This window comes from Engystomops pustulosus, chromosome 2, assembly GCF_040894005.1.
Source record: "Engystomops pustulosus chromosome 2, aEngPut4.maternal, whole genome shotgun sequence".
Lineage (NCBI taxonomy): Eukaryota > Metazoa > Chordata > Amphibia > Anura > Leptodactylidae > Engystomops > Engystomops pustulosus.
Genome location: NC_092412.1, coordinates 222146430 through 222164323, shown reverse-complemented (window position 1 = coordinate 222164323; position 17894 = coordinate 222146430). Strand labels below are relative to the sequence as shown.

General features: G+C 44.2%; 1 protein-coding gene across 1 annotated transcript; it reads left to right on the top strand.

The window, feature by feature from the left end:
- The first annotated feature begins 202 nt into the window (after window positions 1-202).
- On the top strand, window positions 203-17607 carry LOC140116740 (myeloperoxidase-like). Its single transcript, XM_072133176.1, has 7 exons — window positions 203-497; window positions 12370-12530; window positions 12612-12864; window positions 13002-13172; window positions 14652-14889; window positions 15753-15962; window positions 17254-17607. The coding sequence occupies exons 1-6, from the start codon at window positions 230-232 to the stop codon at window positions 15949-15951; spliced, it is 1290 nt and encodes a 429-aa protein (XP_071989277.1). The 5' UTR covers window positions 203-229; the 3' UTR covers window positions 15952-15962; window positions 17254-17607.
- The last annotated feature ends 287 nt before the right edge of the window (window positions 17608-17894 follow it).

Genomic DNA, 17894 nt, shown 5'->3' with positions numbered 1-17894 from the left:
AACGATTTCCGTCGCATGCATGCCGGCGCCGATGTGCCACAATCCGATCACGTGCGCCAAAAACCCGGGGCAATACAGGGAAAATCGACGCAAATCAGAAATATTCGGGTAACACGTCGGGAAACCGTGAATCTGGCCCTTAGTAAATGACCCCCATAGTCTGTAAATTAAATGTTTTCAGTTTTCACCAAGTGACCCTCGCTATATCAATGGGACAGAGTGTATCGGTATGATTCGCACAGCTTCCGTGTGCAGTCTGACAGATCCAGTACGTCAGCAGGTGAATGGCCTGACTTCTTACATTGATGCCAGCCAGGTGTATGGTAGTGACAACAATCTCGCCAACTCGCTTCGCAACAACACAAACCAGCTGGAACTTCTGGCCATTAATCAGAACTTCTCCGACCATGGATTTGCCTATCTGCCTTTTAAAGGAAATGCTCCTGACCAATGTTCTAGGAATGATCCATTATCACAAGTACCTTGTTTCGTAGCAGGTGAGATTATATAAGGGTACTTGAATAATAAAAAGACATGATCTTTTATGTACATGTAGTAAAGCCAGAGTTGTAGGGAATTACTTTGTATGGCTTATGCATACAATTTTTCTTTAAAATAATCTTTATTTTTTGTCTGATAAATGCATCAACATGGTGTAAAAACAGGCCCAGGATCAATACAAAGCCATCTCATAGATAAATAGATTAATAAATATATTAATATTATTATTGACAATATAACACATACAAATCCCCTAAACCATCCAACTTGGCACCTCCCAACCATTATTTTCAAATTGTCTACCTTCTCGACTACTATTCCCATAATTAATACAATCATGATTCCACAGTCATGCCAATAACATGAAACAACCGGAAATATCTTAAGTAAGCTGAATCCTTAACCCCTAATTTCCTTTTTAACTTTCAAATGTGCACATTTTCTCATCTATAACTACCTGTGTAATATATCTTATCCTATTATTAACCCAAACACAGTAGTCAGAAATCATAACAAATTCCAGAAAATTGTGATTATCACAAAAAGGAGAGAACTGAAAGATACCACCAATCGACCACAGACCAATATTTATAGAGTAATTCTACTACCACCCAACTTTCCTGCTTTCTAACAGTGCAAATTAATTTATTAAAAACATACAAATCTCTCAACCACCAAAAATGCTGATTGTGCAGAAATTAAATAACTAAAGAAAGGTCCATGGACCTATGCAAATAAAGTAATTGTATTCTTACTTTTTCCACTTCTTAACCAACATGACATTTTTGACAAATCTTGGCTATAAATAGGACTAAACTTATCTCAATACATTTACCCAGATCAACGGAATCCCCAACTAAGAAAAATGTAAATCTTTCTTTAATATCATGACTGGGGTATCTATTTCAACTATGTCCCTATGAATTGGCAAAAGTTGATATTTCCCAGTTTATCTTGAATTTTAAAAGACTTTTCAATAACCTGCATAATACCTGGAATTACTTCACTTGGCTTCAGGACCAGCAAAAAGATATAATCCAGTTTTATAAATGTCTTATCCCACCTCCCCCTGGCTCCCCCAACTACAAAAGTTAAGCCAAACTAATATAACCAGGGGTTCAATGAAGACCTTGAAGTGCAGTGAGGAGAGGGGACATCACCATGGCAGGTACCTCTAGTCAACCCTAAGGCTACATTCCCACTGCCGTTGCCCGCCCGTACCGTACCGTAGCGGGCAACGGCAGTGCACGGGGAGAGGAGGAGGAGGTGAGCGCAGCTCACCCCCGCCCCTCTCCATAGGAAGTTATGGCGCACGGCGCCATACTACGGGCGAAGATAGGACATGTGACATGCGCCGTGCGCCCATTGCCGTCTATGGGGGACGTATATCGGCTGTATATACGTCAGCCGTATATACGTCCCCCATACGGCAGTGTGAATGTAGCCTTAGTCTCACTCACATTACTCCTTGCTACCAAAATTTGGACCAATACCAAACTTCTCCAAGACTTTCCAAAGTTACCGCCGCTCCACCCTATCAAGTGCCCTTACAGCATTCATTGACAGGATGGAGCAACCAGCACCCTCCCCCAAATGAATGCCAGTAAATAGTATATGTAAATTAAAGCCCTGCACAGGATGAAAATGCTCTAATCTGAATCTATAATTCCCTTAATCTCTTTTTTATGTCTGTTTACAAGCACTTTAGCTAAAATTTTCATTTTTTAAAATTATCAGTATATAAAAACGATAATTGCTTCATAGAACAAGATACTGACCCAGTCCCGTAAGATTTCTTGAACATCTCCAGCAACAGTGGGGTCAGTGTCCACCTAAATCTTTTACACAAGGTAATAGGTATTCCCAGAAAAGGAGTTGTCAGCCTTTTCTACCTAGAGTCAAGTGTCTCTCTATAGAATTCTGATAGCGAGGTCAAATAAGAAGTCGGATCCGTGTATTCTGTCCCCTGGCAGTCGGCCTTATTCATGAGGGGGCTGACCGACACACCCCCTCCACGCCCCTGTCAGTGAGGACCTCTAAGAATAGCCGTCAGCAACACATATATTGCGCAATCGCTGGCGGCTCTCTGCGATGCGGTGCACTGACAGCGGCCACGCTGTGCTTTTTGACAATATATACAGCATGCGGCCGGGTGCTGTGAATAAGCACGATGCGGCGTGCTTATCCCTCTGGAGGGAAAGACTTGTCTAATTCCCGTTCCCAAGCCTTAACATATGGGATTTCTGATTTGCCCCAGTTATCTAATAGTAACCCATAAATCAGTGAAATTGTGTGCGGGGCCGCACCCTGTACAGTGCACAGGGACTCAAAAGGTGTCAAGTCTCTATGTAGATTTACCTTAGATTTGATGACTTGATAGAAGTGCATTAGTTGATTGTATTCCGATTGTGCACGAGAATAAACTTCATCCATTTTTGATGTGTCACTTCGGAGTAGTCTGGTTAAATACATACCTCAGCACCATTATATAATACATCCTTAATACAAGCTTATTCCTTTTAGACCTTAGGAGTCACACTCCCATGAGGTGGCTTGGGATGGAACTCACAGTCCAAGGTTGTTTCCCTGGTGCCATGTGTCCTCCCAACCATGATTTGTTGGGAGAGTCCTTCTAAGCCAATCGTCTAAACCAGCCATTCTGGGTGGGAGACAGTTTTGTGTTCAAGAATGCTGACCAGAGGGGGGCGTGGTCTGGACCCTGGACAGGATGGCCGCACATTAACAGAGCTCCGCAGCCCCGGTGCCTAATTCCGCTATAAGGAGGGGAACTATCCTGGCCCCAAAAGCAAAAAAGACCCCCAGAAGGGGAACGAAGCCCTCGAGATCCCGAGACGCTGGTCGGACAGGCGAAACGCCACTCACCCGCTTCTTCCTCCGATCCGCGGGTTCACGTGCAGCCGGGAGGCCTGACGACCTAAAAGGTGACTCACCGCAGCTACCCGAGGCATCCGCTATGGCCCCCACACCAGCAGCGGGGAGACGGGGATCCGCGGCGACTAACGCGGCGCCGCCTTCCCATGCGGGCCGCGCCAGGCCGCCATCTTAGCCCCCAGCCTAAAGGACAGCGTGGCTCCCCTGTAGCGCAGCAGCGCCAAAACACAGCGGCGCAGCAGCGCCAAACCACAGTGGCGCAGCAGCGCCAAACCGCAGCGGCGCAGCAGCGCCAAACTACAGCGGCGCAGCAGCGCCACAATAAAGTGGTCCAACTACAGGACACTGACCAGGGAGCCTCACAGCACAATGCCAGAGAGGTGAAGCCCTCCCAGTCAAATACTGCCACCGCACCTCAGATACAGCCCCAGGAGAATGAACCGGGCCCTGACCAGGATGATAATGGAGGATATGAGGAACGCCCTAGGGGTCCCCCCCTACGATCCCCTCAACGGACATTGCCAAGAGAATTCATCCCGGGTACTCCGTATGTCCCCAGGTCAGGAGAGCAAGAAGAGGAGCTGGGTGCTACCCCCACCCTCACCCGATATGCAGCTCCTTCCCCAGAGTGGGCGTCATCACCGGAGCCATATAGTATGGACATTGGGACAGACAAGAGGCCATCAGCTCCGGAGCCGTACTGGCATGCTCATCTCCAGAATTTGCCGACTAAAGAGGACTTTAAATCGCTGATCGCTGAAGTTAAAGAAGCGTTCAAGTCTGAAATTTCAGAGGTACGACGTGATATTCAGTGTATGACGCAGAAAATTGATGAGCTGGAAACTGCGCAGGCAGACTCAAGGCGTCAGATCACACATACGCAACATACTTTGCACTCCCAATCTGTTACACTACAAGATATGGCCAGGCACCTGGAAGATCTCGATAACAGAGGAAGACGTAATAATATTAGGGTGAGGGGTTTGCCGGAGGTGGAGGGCAAGGAGGATGTTCGCGCTACACTACAAGCACTTTTTTCAGCATTATTAGGGGAGCCGGAGATACAGGTGAAGCTTGACAGAGCTCATAGAGCCTTGAGGCCTAAAACACTGGGAGGAAACCCACGGGATGTCATCTGTTGTGTGAACGACTTTGAATTGAAGGAACGCATCATGTTTGCCGCGAGGAAAAACAAGGATTTCAACTTCAAGGGAGATGTCATACAGCTTTACCAGGATCTTTCTGGAATCACCCTTCAGAAGCGGCGGATCCTGCGACCATTGCTGGATATTCTGCATGAAAACGGCATCTCTTACCGCTGGAACTTTCCTTTTGCCCTGTCGGCCACCAAAGATGGAATTACGGCCACGCTCACAGTGATTGAGGAGCTTCAGGAATTCTGTGACATTTGGAGCATTCCGATCCCACGACTGGACGATTGGGGGGCTCTCCCCTACCAGCTACGCCAACAGCAGTTTAAGGGCCAGCCGCAACACAAGAGACGAAGACCACGAACCAGAGCTCCATCCCAGGACTCTTATGATTAGAGGAGAGCACCTGCTGGACATATATCCTTTACAGTTTAATGGGGGTCCTATGCTTGCTTATGTTTGCTTATGTTCGGGATACTCTTTCCCTCCTTAATGTTTTTTAGATAGTAATTTGCATAAAGGCATCGGGGTTATTTCCCGGATTCTCTAGATAGTTAGTGATATACCAAAGTATTCGAGTTAATATAGTACTGTACTTGCAGGGGAAAAATTTCTTTCTCTCCTTTCCAGGGTTACAATACCACGTTTTTCCCACTAGGTGGGTCTTTACTGGATCCTGCTTCCTAATTCCAGATTGGGATTTATATAGGAGGTGGTGAATCCAGACCAGCCGACTATACTCTCCTACTTCAGGGGCAGCTCGGCTGAGTAGGCCTGCACCAGGATCAGGAGATTTCTCCTCTCCCTGGTTATAGACTCGGGAATTTATTCTTGTTTTCTTGTTATTTTCCTATTTGGGTTTTTTATTCGTTTTCACTGTCTGTCTTGTAGTGTGCAAGTTTTGTCCTTCCCCTTTGTCGCATTCCTTACCCTTTATTCCCAGTGTTTCTGACATTTTGGGTGTGCACACACCAGCACCCCTCCCCACTCACATACTGAAGCCTGATTGTAGAAGCTACATATAGCCCCTCTCATCCCCTCCCTCCCTGGCTCCAGGCGCATACCACGTAGGAGCGCACAACGGGTCTGGCACAGGGGTATCCGCTAATCAGCTAACCATGGTCCGGTTCCTGACGCTTAATGTAAAAGGGCTCAACTCAGCTCGCAAGCGAAGACTCACGCTTAATGAGCTAAAGAGAAGTAGAGCAGATGTGGTGTTTCTACAGGAGACGCATTATGATGTGACAGGGAATTTTAACTTTGCTAAGCATCTTTACCCGGTCTCTTATATGGCGTCCACTGAGAACAAAAAAGCGGGAGTGGCGATTCTGTTCTCAACTTCGTGCCCCATAGTGCCTGAGACGGTGACTGCGGATCCCATGGGCCGCTTTATCATCATTCAGGGTAAATTGTTCGGCTCGCCCGTACTTTTATGCAACATTTATGCTCCCAATACATCCCAGGTCCGCTTCATTACTAAAGTCCTGAATAAGCTAGCTAAACTTCCACCAGCACCCCTACTGGTAGGAGGGGACTTTAATGTCATTTTTTCAGAAACTATGGACCGCCTAGCAATTGATCCCAACCCCACCACTAGATCACAGAACACCATCTCAGCCGCATTCCGTAGAGTCATCAGGAGGTTTGCCCTGTATGACTTGTGGAGAGTGGGCAACCCGGGTGACCGCTCATTTACCTTTTACTCCGCCCCGCACGGCACCCATACCCGTATAGATTATTGGTTTGGAGATATACAATTCTTGCGAATGATGCACACTGCAGAGGTGGGGGACATATCGTGGTCAGATCATGCGCCAGTCCTCCTGCAGCTTAGAGAGGGCCTCACTACAACGAGGGTATGTCATTGGCGCTTGAACGAATCCCTCCTTAAAAAACCCCTGATCAAGGAAGAGTTAAATGGGGCGTTGCGGGAGTATTTTCAGTTTAACGAGGATTCAATTCCCTCCATTCCTGTGATGTGGGAAGCTCATAAGGCGGTCTTCCGAGGCCACTGCATTGAACAGGGAACCAGACTGAAAAGGAATAGGGTCCATCTGGAGAAAGAGCTAAGGAAAGAAATTGATAAGCAGGAGGCAGCTTTGTTAGCCAAACCAACCAGGAGAAGACTCCAACAGCTAATTGAGGTCAGGGAACAGTTGCGAGAGGTTCAGACCCAGGAAGTAGAGAAACTGCTGGTGTTTACTAAGCAACGGTACTATGAACAAGCAAATAAACACCACTCACTCCTGGCGAAGCAACTGAGGGAGAGGAGGGATCACCAAACTCCCCATATTATACGCGATTCTGGGGGCAACTTCTTGCATGACCCGAGGGCGATTGCCTCTCGTTTTCAAGATTTTTACGCCAAATTGTACTCTTTACCAAATACCCTGCCCTTGGATGAGGGCCTTAGAAAAACGTTGCTAGTAGATTTCTTGAACTCTTGTTCCCTCCCGGGCCTCCCCTTGGAGGCTATTGAGACACTTAGCACAGAATTAACATCGGAGGAGATAGAGGAAGTGATCAAAGGAATGCCCAACGGGAAATCCCCGGGCCCGGATGGGCTCACATATCTCTATTATCAGACCTTCTCCCCTGTGTTGTTGCCGCATATGACAAAAGTGTTTAATGCGTTCTTACAAGGTGAGCCTATGCCTACAACTTTTACTCATTCCTACATCACCCTTATCCCTAAGCCCGGGAAAGATGCAACTGACTGTGCTAATTATAGGCCAATTGCACTTCTGAACGCTGATTTGAAAATATTCACAAAATTGCTGGCCAATCGCCTGATCCAGTGGATCCCCCAGGTAATTCATAAAGATCAAGTGGGCTTTGTACCAGGGCGTCAGGGTGGCGACAACACGAGGAGAACAATTGATCTTATTGATGTAGTCAACAAGCAAAACGACCAGGCCCTGATCCTCAGTTTAGACGCAGAAAAGGCGTTTGATCGCCTCAGCTGGCCCTTCATGTTTCAAGTGCTAGAACACATTGGAATAAGAGGTCCCTTTCTCCAGGCTTTGAGGGGGTTGTATTCAAACCCTACAGCTGAAATTAAGCTCCCACATGCATCCTCCCCACCTCTGCAGATAAGGAATGGTACACGTCAGGGTTGCCCACTTTCTCCTCTCCTGTTCATACTCTGCATTGAACCCTTGGCCTCCATCATCCGACAGGACCCTAATGTTCATGGTATTATGGTCAGAGATAGGGAATTCAAATTGTCTCTATTTGCGGACGACATCCTGCTCACTTTAACTCAACCCCTAATCTCTCTGCCCAACCTACATGCACGGTTACAGCAGTACGGTCGTCTATCTGGTTATAAAGTGAATACCTCAAAGACAGAGGCCTTACCCCTTAATCTTACCCAACCATTGGTTGATCAATTGAAGGCGACGTTCCGATATAATTGGAAAACTGATGCTATTAAATACCTGGGGATACTCCTGACCCCCTCGTACAACACACTTTATGGGCAGAACTTCCCTGATAGCTTCCGAGAAATAAGGACCCTGCTGGATAACTGGAATAGTCTCCCTCTTTCTCTTTTCGGCAGGATAGCAGCGGTCAAAATGACTATCTTGCCCAAGCTGCTTTATCTTTTTGAAACCCTGCCGGTGCCGGTTCCGTTGGGTGCTCTGAGATCCCTGCAAGCATCAATTTTACATTTTATCTGGGCCAAAAAGAGGCACAGAGTCTCCAAGTCTGTTCTAATTTCTCACAAATCCAAGGGTGGACTATCGGTGCCGGATATTACCAGATACTACTGGGCAACACATTTGCGACGAATCCCAGCGTGGTCTACCTTGCTGGCATTCTCCAAATGGATGGAGATTGAGAAATTATGGTTGGCTCCTTTCCACCCCAACTCTTACCTCTGGCCTGAGGAGGCGCCTACATTGCCTGACCCCCAATTGGGTCCCATCTCATTCACAATTAAATTGTGGAGGGCCTGTGTGACCAGGTTTCCGCTGGTATCCCAATGCTCTCCTATGCAATCTTTCTTACACACCCCTCTTATGCAGCAGGCTGGAGTTGGGCAGGAAATTAAGCCATGGCATGAGAAGGGATTGTTTAGATTCGCAGACATAGTAGACTACCGAGATAGGAAGATCTTGCCGTTCCCTGCCTTGCAAGACAAATTCCATCTCCCACATACAGCCAACTTCCACTATATTCGTATTAGGCACTTCCTGCAGTCCCTAAGCAATACTGAGATGGTTTCGGTGCCCACCGCGTTTGAGCACATCTGCAAAACCGCTACCCACACCTCTGGTCTTATATCAGATATCTATATGATACTTTTGCACCCAAGATCAGATGTCCCTATAGCACATCCATACATGGCTAAATGGGAAAGCATAGTGGGGGGTCCAATATCACAAGACACGTGGCAGATGATCTGGAATAGAGCAGCTAAAACCTCTTTATGTGCTACACATAAGGAGAATCAGTACAAGCTGATGTTGCAGTGGTACCATACCCCATCCTTATTACACAGATTATTTCCAGACACGCCAGACACCTGCTGGCGATGTGGCTCGCCCGGGGGAACTCTTCAGCACATCTTCTGGACGTGCCCATTGGTGCAACCTTTCTGGCAGGAGGTAAAGTCTCTCCTCCGGGAGGTTGTAGCGGTGGACATTCCACTCTCCCCATTGTATTACTTACTAAACGTCTCTCCTCAGCCCATGGCCAAGACGGCCACAAAATTGAGCTTGCACGTACTCACAGCTGCAAGATGCCTGATAGCGCAATTTTGGAAAAGGCAGGCCCCCCCCTCCCGAATGGACCTACTCGCTAGGGTAAGGGAGACTCGCAGTATGGAACACTTGACCGCCTCCCTGAACAATCGTATCCCATTATTCGACAAAACCTGGGAACGTTGGGATCGCTACTGGATAGAAGAACGGGCAGGAGGAGGAGAGTGAGGTGGTCACCCCTATCGTTTCTACCCGAGTGTTAGTTGTTGTCATGGTGAGTTTGTCTGAATTCCTTCTGTTGGTTTCCCCCCCCACCTCCCCAACCCTTCTAGACCAACTGAGCATGAAGTTCATGCGTTCCTTGGTATTTGGTTTACTATCAGGAAAACACTGCACTGTTAAACTTTGTACCCCAGTATGTATATGGGAAATTTGAGCTGTCAATACCGTTGGGGACAACACTTGTTTTCTCGTTTGTACTATTATTGGAAAATTTCAATGTGAAATACGTGCAAATTATTTGTTATATTGTTTTGAAAATGATAATAAAAATACAATTATATAAAAAAAAAAAAAAAAAGAATGCTGACCAAATTGGACTCTGTTTTAAACAATAAATCCAACCCCCTGCACACTATCTTGAAGCACTTTTAGTGACAGGCTCCTACAATTGAAATGTAAGACCAACAGATTTAAATCCTCTTTTATCCTATTCAACAAGTAAGGAGCTGCTGATTTTAATGGTAACAAATGTTTAAGTGTGTATTTACATACTTGTATATGTTTGTGTATGTTTTGTATGCACTTATGGTTGTATTTTAATTTATGTTGTGACATAGCCGTTTTATAGTGACAGCAATATTTTCCCCTATGGGGATTATCGTTGGACAATTCAGTGAACTCCGCCGACAGATAATTAAATGTGCCCCATTGACTGAGACCATTTCCTGATGTTCTGCAAGGTTGTCTCTCAGTAGGCAGATGTCAAGCCTTGTTTCTCAGCCTAGTGCCCCTGAGAAAAGAACCCAATGCCGGTCCTATTCTTGGCTGTGTTTAGGTCTCTGCACTCCCATAAAAGTCTATAGGGCTATGAAAAACATCCGTGTCTCATCTGTTTTTTCAGTGGGCTGCTTAGATAACGAACTCCATTTTTTAAGCAGTCCGCACAAAGAATACTTATGGGCCTACTTTGTGGGTTACCTAGTGGAGACAAGGGGGAAAAAAGTCCTTTTTTTGGGGCTTTAGGGAAAAAAATGCTCACAGTAGGCCTACGACTGTGATTGACTAATTACTGGGTTTGAATAATAAGGAAATTCCAGGCTTGGAATTTGGAGGAGTCACTTCCCCCTTCACGATCTTTCCCCTCGTTCAGGGGTTCCACCTCCAGACTTCCAGGATGTATCTTTAGTTGACATTTTTCCCCAAAGGATGCAAGGTAGATATTACAAAAGATTTGTAATCAGACCTCCACACAGTAAAACAAGTATCCTTGTCCAGCCACTAAACCCTTTAGAAACATAAGACAGAATGCAAACAACCGTAGTCCTCTACTTAGAGTAAATTCTAGACACTTGACTCCCTGATTACTATAATGCACACAGCCAGCAGGTATCCCCCTGAGCTGTATTAAGAAATCTAGGCCAAAACACAATATACAGTCTCTCTAAGTAAAGCTCTCACATGTTGTTACGCTCCTGCAGGCCATGCCAACCATAGTAATTTAGCAAACAAGGCAACCAGGATCTGCAGACACCCTCTTCTCTGGAGGCTTAGTAAGACAGACAGCTCATAGCCCAGAACAGGTGAGCAGGCAGTTTCTAGCAGACAGTAGAGGTGTCAGGCTATTAGTACTAGGACGCAGTTACTTATTTGATACTGCATTGGAGGGGAAGTGTGAGCTTGGTTGTCCACAGCCTCTGTAAGACTTTTGAAGAACATCCTATGCAAACTCCGTGCATCAACAGGCTCTGCTTACAGCTCTGCTAGACCAAATGAAACTCAGGGAGGAACTCCCTTGTATTTACCTCCTCCTGTTACTTGTGGCCCAGCCACTCCGGATCAAGACAAATAATCTGAAATGGCATACTTCAATCAGAGTCCAGGCCAAACCTCTCAGTGTTACAGTGTCCCCCACTAAGGAGCTTCACCACCTCTCCAGTATCCATGTGATCAGACCTCTATCAAAAGCTCAGCCGCTCTGCTGGAGAATACTCACTGTCAAACGTATGTCAAGCGATTTTTAATGGGGCTTATTTACTAAGGGTCCGCGCCCGCACTTTCGTCGGATTATCCGATGTTTTCAGGATTTGCACCACTGTGACAGGTATTTAACTGGGGATTGTGTCACACGTGATCGGATTTTGGGGTAGAAGTGCTGACTTTCATGCGACATAAATCAGGGGACGGGTCATCGGACGATCCGACGGATTCGGACTGAGTGCGGGATTTAACTTTCAAATTGTGTCGCAAGACCTGAGCGGGGAAGCGACACATGCAGGATATCAGGAGCGCAATCTTAGTGAATTGCGGCAGAGTGCATGATCGTCGGACGATGCACTTTTGGGGAACTCGCTGGACCAGGTAAGTAAATGTGCCCCACTGTGTGTTTTTCCTTCTACCCGTTTATTTTGCGTTTGGGCGCAATGTAAGATATGTACTATTCCTGGATGTCTTCTAGTCAGTTGTGAATTGTGTGTAATCAGTATGCAGTCCATTTTTGTGTTTTGTTGCTAGGAAATATCATGTGACCTGAGGCCTACATTTTAGCCAATTACATCATTGGCCAGCCTTCTTTCAGTTTTGCAGATGTGCAAAAACAGAAGGCATATGGATGACACACGGAAAGTGTTCTCGGCCATACTGAGCACATACTGAACTCAAATACTGACTATTTACATCCTGTATAAAAAAAAAACATGCCAGTAAACACATGACGCTGGAACGAGGGAAGCAACCTGCAACCTTAGTTTATTTTTCCACACCTGCCAATAAAGTTAAATAAAGATGAATAGAAAAGCAGGGCTCAGACAAAAAAATTGGAAAACCATGTTGTTTTCGATGCAAAATCCCTGATGAAATTTTTTATATCTTTGTTACGACTTCAATTTTTATTTCAGGGGACAGCCGTTCCAATGAGCAGCCTATGCTGACTGCCCTCCATACACTCTTCTTGAGAGAGCACAATCGCCTTGCAAAAGAGTTGCGTAAATTAAACCCACGTTGGTCAGGAGACAGACTATACCAAGAAGCCCGCAAGATAATTGGTGCCGTCTTACAGGTGCAGTATTATTATTTCAGTTCCTGCCCAATTAAATAGAGAGTTTTCCAGTTACAAAAAATGTTTTATTGTTTTTGACAGAAAGTAACTTACAAGGACTGGCTGCCTTTATTGTTGGGTGATGAAACTTCAAAGGAGCTTCCTCCATATAAATCCTACAGTGAGGACGTGGACCCAGCAGTAGCCAATGTCTTCACCATTGGCTTCAGGATGGGTCATACACTGGTGCGACCATGCGTTTATAGATTAGCAGAGGATTACTCTCCTGCCAGTCCAGAACCAGCAGTTCCACTTTACCAAACATTCTTTGCCCCATGGAGAATAGTGAGAGAAGGTAACCTCTAAATTTCATCACTCTACATGCTAGAAATGAAAATGTTATACTGGTATAGTTATAGCATAAGTAGAATTATTAATAATCATTAAGCCCCCATCAAGCCCATCTCTAATGACCATATTTTACATCCGCAGGTGGAATTGATCCAATCCTCAGAGGTATGATGCTGAATAAAGCCAAACTAAACCGCCAGGATCAGATAATGGTGGACGCATTGAGGGAACGTCTTTTCCCAGTGGTTAATAATATTGGTCGTGATCTAGCGTCATTCAATATACAGAGAGGTCGAGATCATGGGTTACCAGGTAGGGTGCGGGCAATATAAAAATGCATATTTCATTATATATATATATATTATACACAATCATAAATAATCAGCAGAACCAAGTTCAATACAAAAACCTAGTTCCAGTCCTATCTTTATCCCAAGGGCTGTGACCAGGGGTAGGCAGTCTCCTAGGACGCCACCCTTGCCTCCCAAACTGCGGAGAGCTGCCCTGGCCCTCTATAGTAACCATTGTTATGTGCGTCTTTAAAATGCACATACCACTGATTACTGGACACAGACAATACTACTCCTGGCTGCGTGATTTGACCAGGTAATGACATTGTTGGCGCTGTCTATGTCATAGAATGGCAGCAGTGTTATCCCAGTGGCTAGTGGTCTAACTAAGCGGGGTCAGTGCTATCAGATTAAGGAGGGGGGAGGCTGTGGTGGCAAATTTTGTAGTAATAAGTCATGGCCGGGTAAGGTTGTGATTAAGTTCAGTACCTGATGGAGAAGGATTGTCACTTGTCATGAGTCATCTAGGAAGAAGACCAGGATGGCCAATTCCATATTTAAGCTGTAAGTGATGTCTGTATCTGCCTACTGTGCAGTACATTTATTTCTGGTGTATTATGTTGGGTATTTACTACTGATACATACAGGTAGTACCTGACTTAAGAACACCTGACTTACAGACGACCTCTAGTTACAAACAGACCTCAGGATGTTGGTAATTTACTGTACTTTGGCCCCAGGCTACAATAAAGAGCTGTAACAGTTATCACAGGTGTCTGCAATGAAGCTTTATTGTTAATCCTGGTTCTTATAACAACCCAACATTTTTAAAATCCAATTGTCACAGAGACCAAAAAAAATCCCTCTGTAATACAATACTACCCGCCTCAGTATGAATTATTAAAATGAAGGGAAATTAATTTAAACAAGGGGGGGCAACTTCGTTGAAGTTGACCCTGTGGTACTCCACTGGAAACTTCAAGTCAATCTGAGAAATGGGCTGCAGTTATGCATATGACACAACCAAAAAGTAACTACATTAAGGGGAAGTTTTACTAAGCTAAATGGTTCATAAGTAGACATGAGCAAGTATACTAGTCCAAGTATACTGCTTGGTCGAGTATTAGCATACTCGCACCGGCTGGTTGCTCGGACGAGTATCTCGACCGGCTCGAGATCAAACATTCAATTAATAAAAGACAGTGAAGAACAGTGTTTACAGGGAAGAATAACACATTACACATGTTTACAGATGTTTTCCTTGTAAGAACACATTGAAATAACACTATTCTTCACTTTGCCGGTGTTCGCGCGTGTCTCCCGCTAAGTTAGAAGATGTGCGCGAACATCTGGAATGTGAAGAATAGTGTTCTTTCAATGTGTTCTGCACTTAAATGGTCCTGTGTTCACTGTTTTCACTGTTTTTATTCTATTCTTCTATTCTATCTTTGCAGATGTGCGGTAAGGTAATTTTACGTGCTCAATTTTCTTAAATTCATAGGGTACAATGAATGGAGAAAGTTCTGTGGTCTTTCTGCACCAAATAATCTTGATGAATTGGCCGATGTGCTAAAAAACAGGGAACTTGCCAAGAAGCTCATTAAATTGTATGGAACGCCAGAAAATATTGATATCTGGGTTGGTGGAGTCTCAGAGCCCCCAGTTAGAAATGGAAGAATTGGGAAAACACTAACTTGCTTGATTGGAAATCAATTCCACAGACTTAGAACTGGAGATAGGTAAGTGCCAATGTACAAAATAAAAAATATATATATCTATATATATATAGATCAGATAATCATCATTTTAAAAATACTTTTCAGATACTCAGTCTAACCTGTTGTATCACAATAATTAGTTAAAGAGATTTTCATCATCCATTCAGTAGGTAGTTGATAACTTCTAGACTGTTGTCGTTCCAACCATTGGATCCTCCATCAATCACCAAAATGGGTTCTTCAACCCCCTTTTAACACGGCCATAAGACCACAGAAAGTAGGATCTTGGTGGAGCAGAAGTTGAGCTTTTAACAGACTTTCCTGGCTAACAATAATAATGAACAAATGGATAGGCCATCAATAGTTCAGTGCCGACCCAAAGAATAAACAGGATTAGTTACCGAATGTCAAAAGCAGGGCGAAACTGATAAAAAGTCCATAAAAAAGGCACAATTTAAGTTTTTTGTCAGTGCTACCAGCTTCCCATTACATTGCATAGAATAATAAATGGAGTCATTAAGTAGTAAAATCTAAAACTTTAGATAAAAAAGCTAAACTCTCGCCTATCCGTCCCTATACACAGCATTGTGTATGGGGGTCGGAAGGTTGTCAGGTCCGGCCGGAAGCTGAATGCTGGATACCGGAGGGCACCGGAAGGTAAGTACATCTTTATTGTTTTAAGCAGCCCGCTCCGGGCCACCTATAGTTTTTTTTTCAAAACTCGGACAACCCCTTTAAGGTTTGAAGTAGAAATACCAAAATGATCTGCGGCATTAAGGGATTTACGACAGATGCCCTTCCTTTGTTTACTAAATGCCATCTATTCTAGATTACACAGTGTTGCCTTGTATTCTTTACTTACTGCATACAAAATGTTCTTTTAGGTTTTATTTTGAAAATTCCACAGTTTTCAGCTCAGCACAAAGAAGATCAATAGAGTCGGTGACTTTGGCACAGATCATATGCGCTAACACCAACATTAAAAAAGTTCCTCCAAATGTCTTCACGGCCAATGATTACCCAGCAGATTTCATGGAGTGTTCTAACTTCCCAGTTATTAATCTGACTCCTTGGAAAGCTTAGAATCCCCAATTGTAAGTATGTCTTTAAGTAAAGAAATGGAATACAGTATATTGTTCAATGTTTTTTCACTCTACACCACATTACTTACATTGGTTCTATGGAAGAGCACCATGTTTTGGAATGACCCTAACTTCATTGTATTAATAAGTACTGATTTATTTAAAAGGGTTGTCCGAATTTATTTAAAATCTAGAGGTTGAAAAATTCTCTAAGGAATCATAGGAGAAATCCCTTATCTTGCCCGATAAATTATCAATATCTGGTAAAATCCAGGAAACTAATTATAAGATTTTCACATGCTGGTAAAGGACTCCGATACACTTACAACAAATTTTCCCATCTGTGTCACCGATGTGTTGGCTATGCCACTCAGCCTCGGGCTCCATGTTCCACGTTTGGTGGGACTGCAAGGTGATAGCCTCCATCTGGTCTGCTGTCTGGGACTTATATAGAGCCATATGCAGAGTCTCTGGAGATCTCATACCAGCTTTTCCACTTCTTTCAATGCTCCCGGGTCACCGGGACATTAAAAAGGGTATCCGGAGACACTTCCTGGTGGCTATGAGGTTGGTGATCCCCAGACTCAACGGCTTCTCATACCCGATTGATGTGGGTGGAGGAAGTCGACCATATTTGCCGAATGGAAGAGCCCAGAGTAGAGTGAGGATAACCGGATGAAGGCTTATTATGCTTACCAACATGGGGAGAGAAAAAGAACTGGACTGCACATCGACACATCACACAATGGTTTCCTGCCGCTAGGCTACATTATATATCGAACTCGAGGTTCTTAATTACATTTTGATCAACTACGGTGACCGTAGTGTAGTGGGTCCCTACACTATTGTGTGTGGCATCAAAAGGCATCCACCACTGCTGCAGAACAGCACCGTCAGGGACTAAGTTGGTTTATTACGCTTACTTTTGTTAACAGGGGCACGGCACCTCCACTCTGACTACTTCCGTCAGCCTGGCACAGCCACCCTTCCCCTGCTTCCCCCCCAGACACTTTTTTTTAACAGCCACCCCCCCAAGCCCTCCTGTAGATTTTTAAGACAAGTCAGACAACCCCTTTGAGGGACTGTAGGTATAGATACCTGTAATGAGTAGAACATTGGACAGTGGTGACAGAAGGTGCAGCAGCATTGTTTAGAGATTTGTTTGTTTGAAATAATGAACTTGCTTTTAATATTGGCTACATGTGTATTGCTGATGGACAACAATAGCCCTGGCTGGTGCATTTGTGAGACAATCAAGAGGGGAGAGTTCTTGAGAGCTGATTCATGCTTTTTATTTTTACAGATTATCTTATGAAAATCCACAAGATACAAAAATGAAATCACTGGCCTAGAATTTCCTTACGGATCCTATGTATGATTAAAGATTTTGTTGTGTTTCCTTTCTCTAAATCCATTAGACTACTATACACAATCTCAGCATTGTGTGTCCTTCTGTAAACCACCAACCTATTTCAGGTTGTAGTAATTTCTACCTGTGTCTGCAGTACATTTAGGGAGTTTTCCTTAGGGGTAAATTTGTCCTCTTATTTGTCGAAGGGGAAATTTGCCATTCAGACAATAATGGAGTGAGATACAGATCCATATGTCTAACTAATTGTGTTAGCACTTATTGATACTTTGTATTGTAATTGTTACAATAAACTGAAAACATTTTGTTGTTCCTTTACTCTTTATGTTATCAAAGAAAACTATAAGATTTTCTGAATAAATTTGACATACAAAAGTTTTTGTTATATTAAGCTTTTTAAGGGAATTGAAAAAGGGTTGGCCACTTTACCTCATGCTTTTTGTAATGTGTGTGTAAGTGTGGACGGCAGGATATTAGGTAATTTAACATAATTTTAAGGAATCCTAATGACATGTTGTGGGATTAAATCCAAACCAGTTTATCTATCCCAGAAGGGAAAGATTCCCAGCTGTGTT

What these genes read in the sequence shown, in the direction of transcription:
- LOC140116740 (XM_072133176.1), top strand. Translation starts at nt 230, where the DNA reads ATGATTCGCACAGCTTCCGTGTGCAGTCTGACAGATCCAGTACGTCAG. An exon ending in TAATTGGTGCCGTCTTACAG is followed by an intron (nt 12,531 to 12,611) that starts GTGCAGTATTAT and finishes TGTTTTTGACAG; the next exon opens with AAAGTAACTTACAAGGACTG. An exon ending in ATGGAGAATAGTGAGAGAAG is followed by an intron (nt 12,865 to 13,001) that starts GTAACCTCTAAA and finishes TTACATCCGCAG; the next exon opens with GTGGAATTGATCCAATCCTC.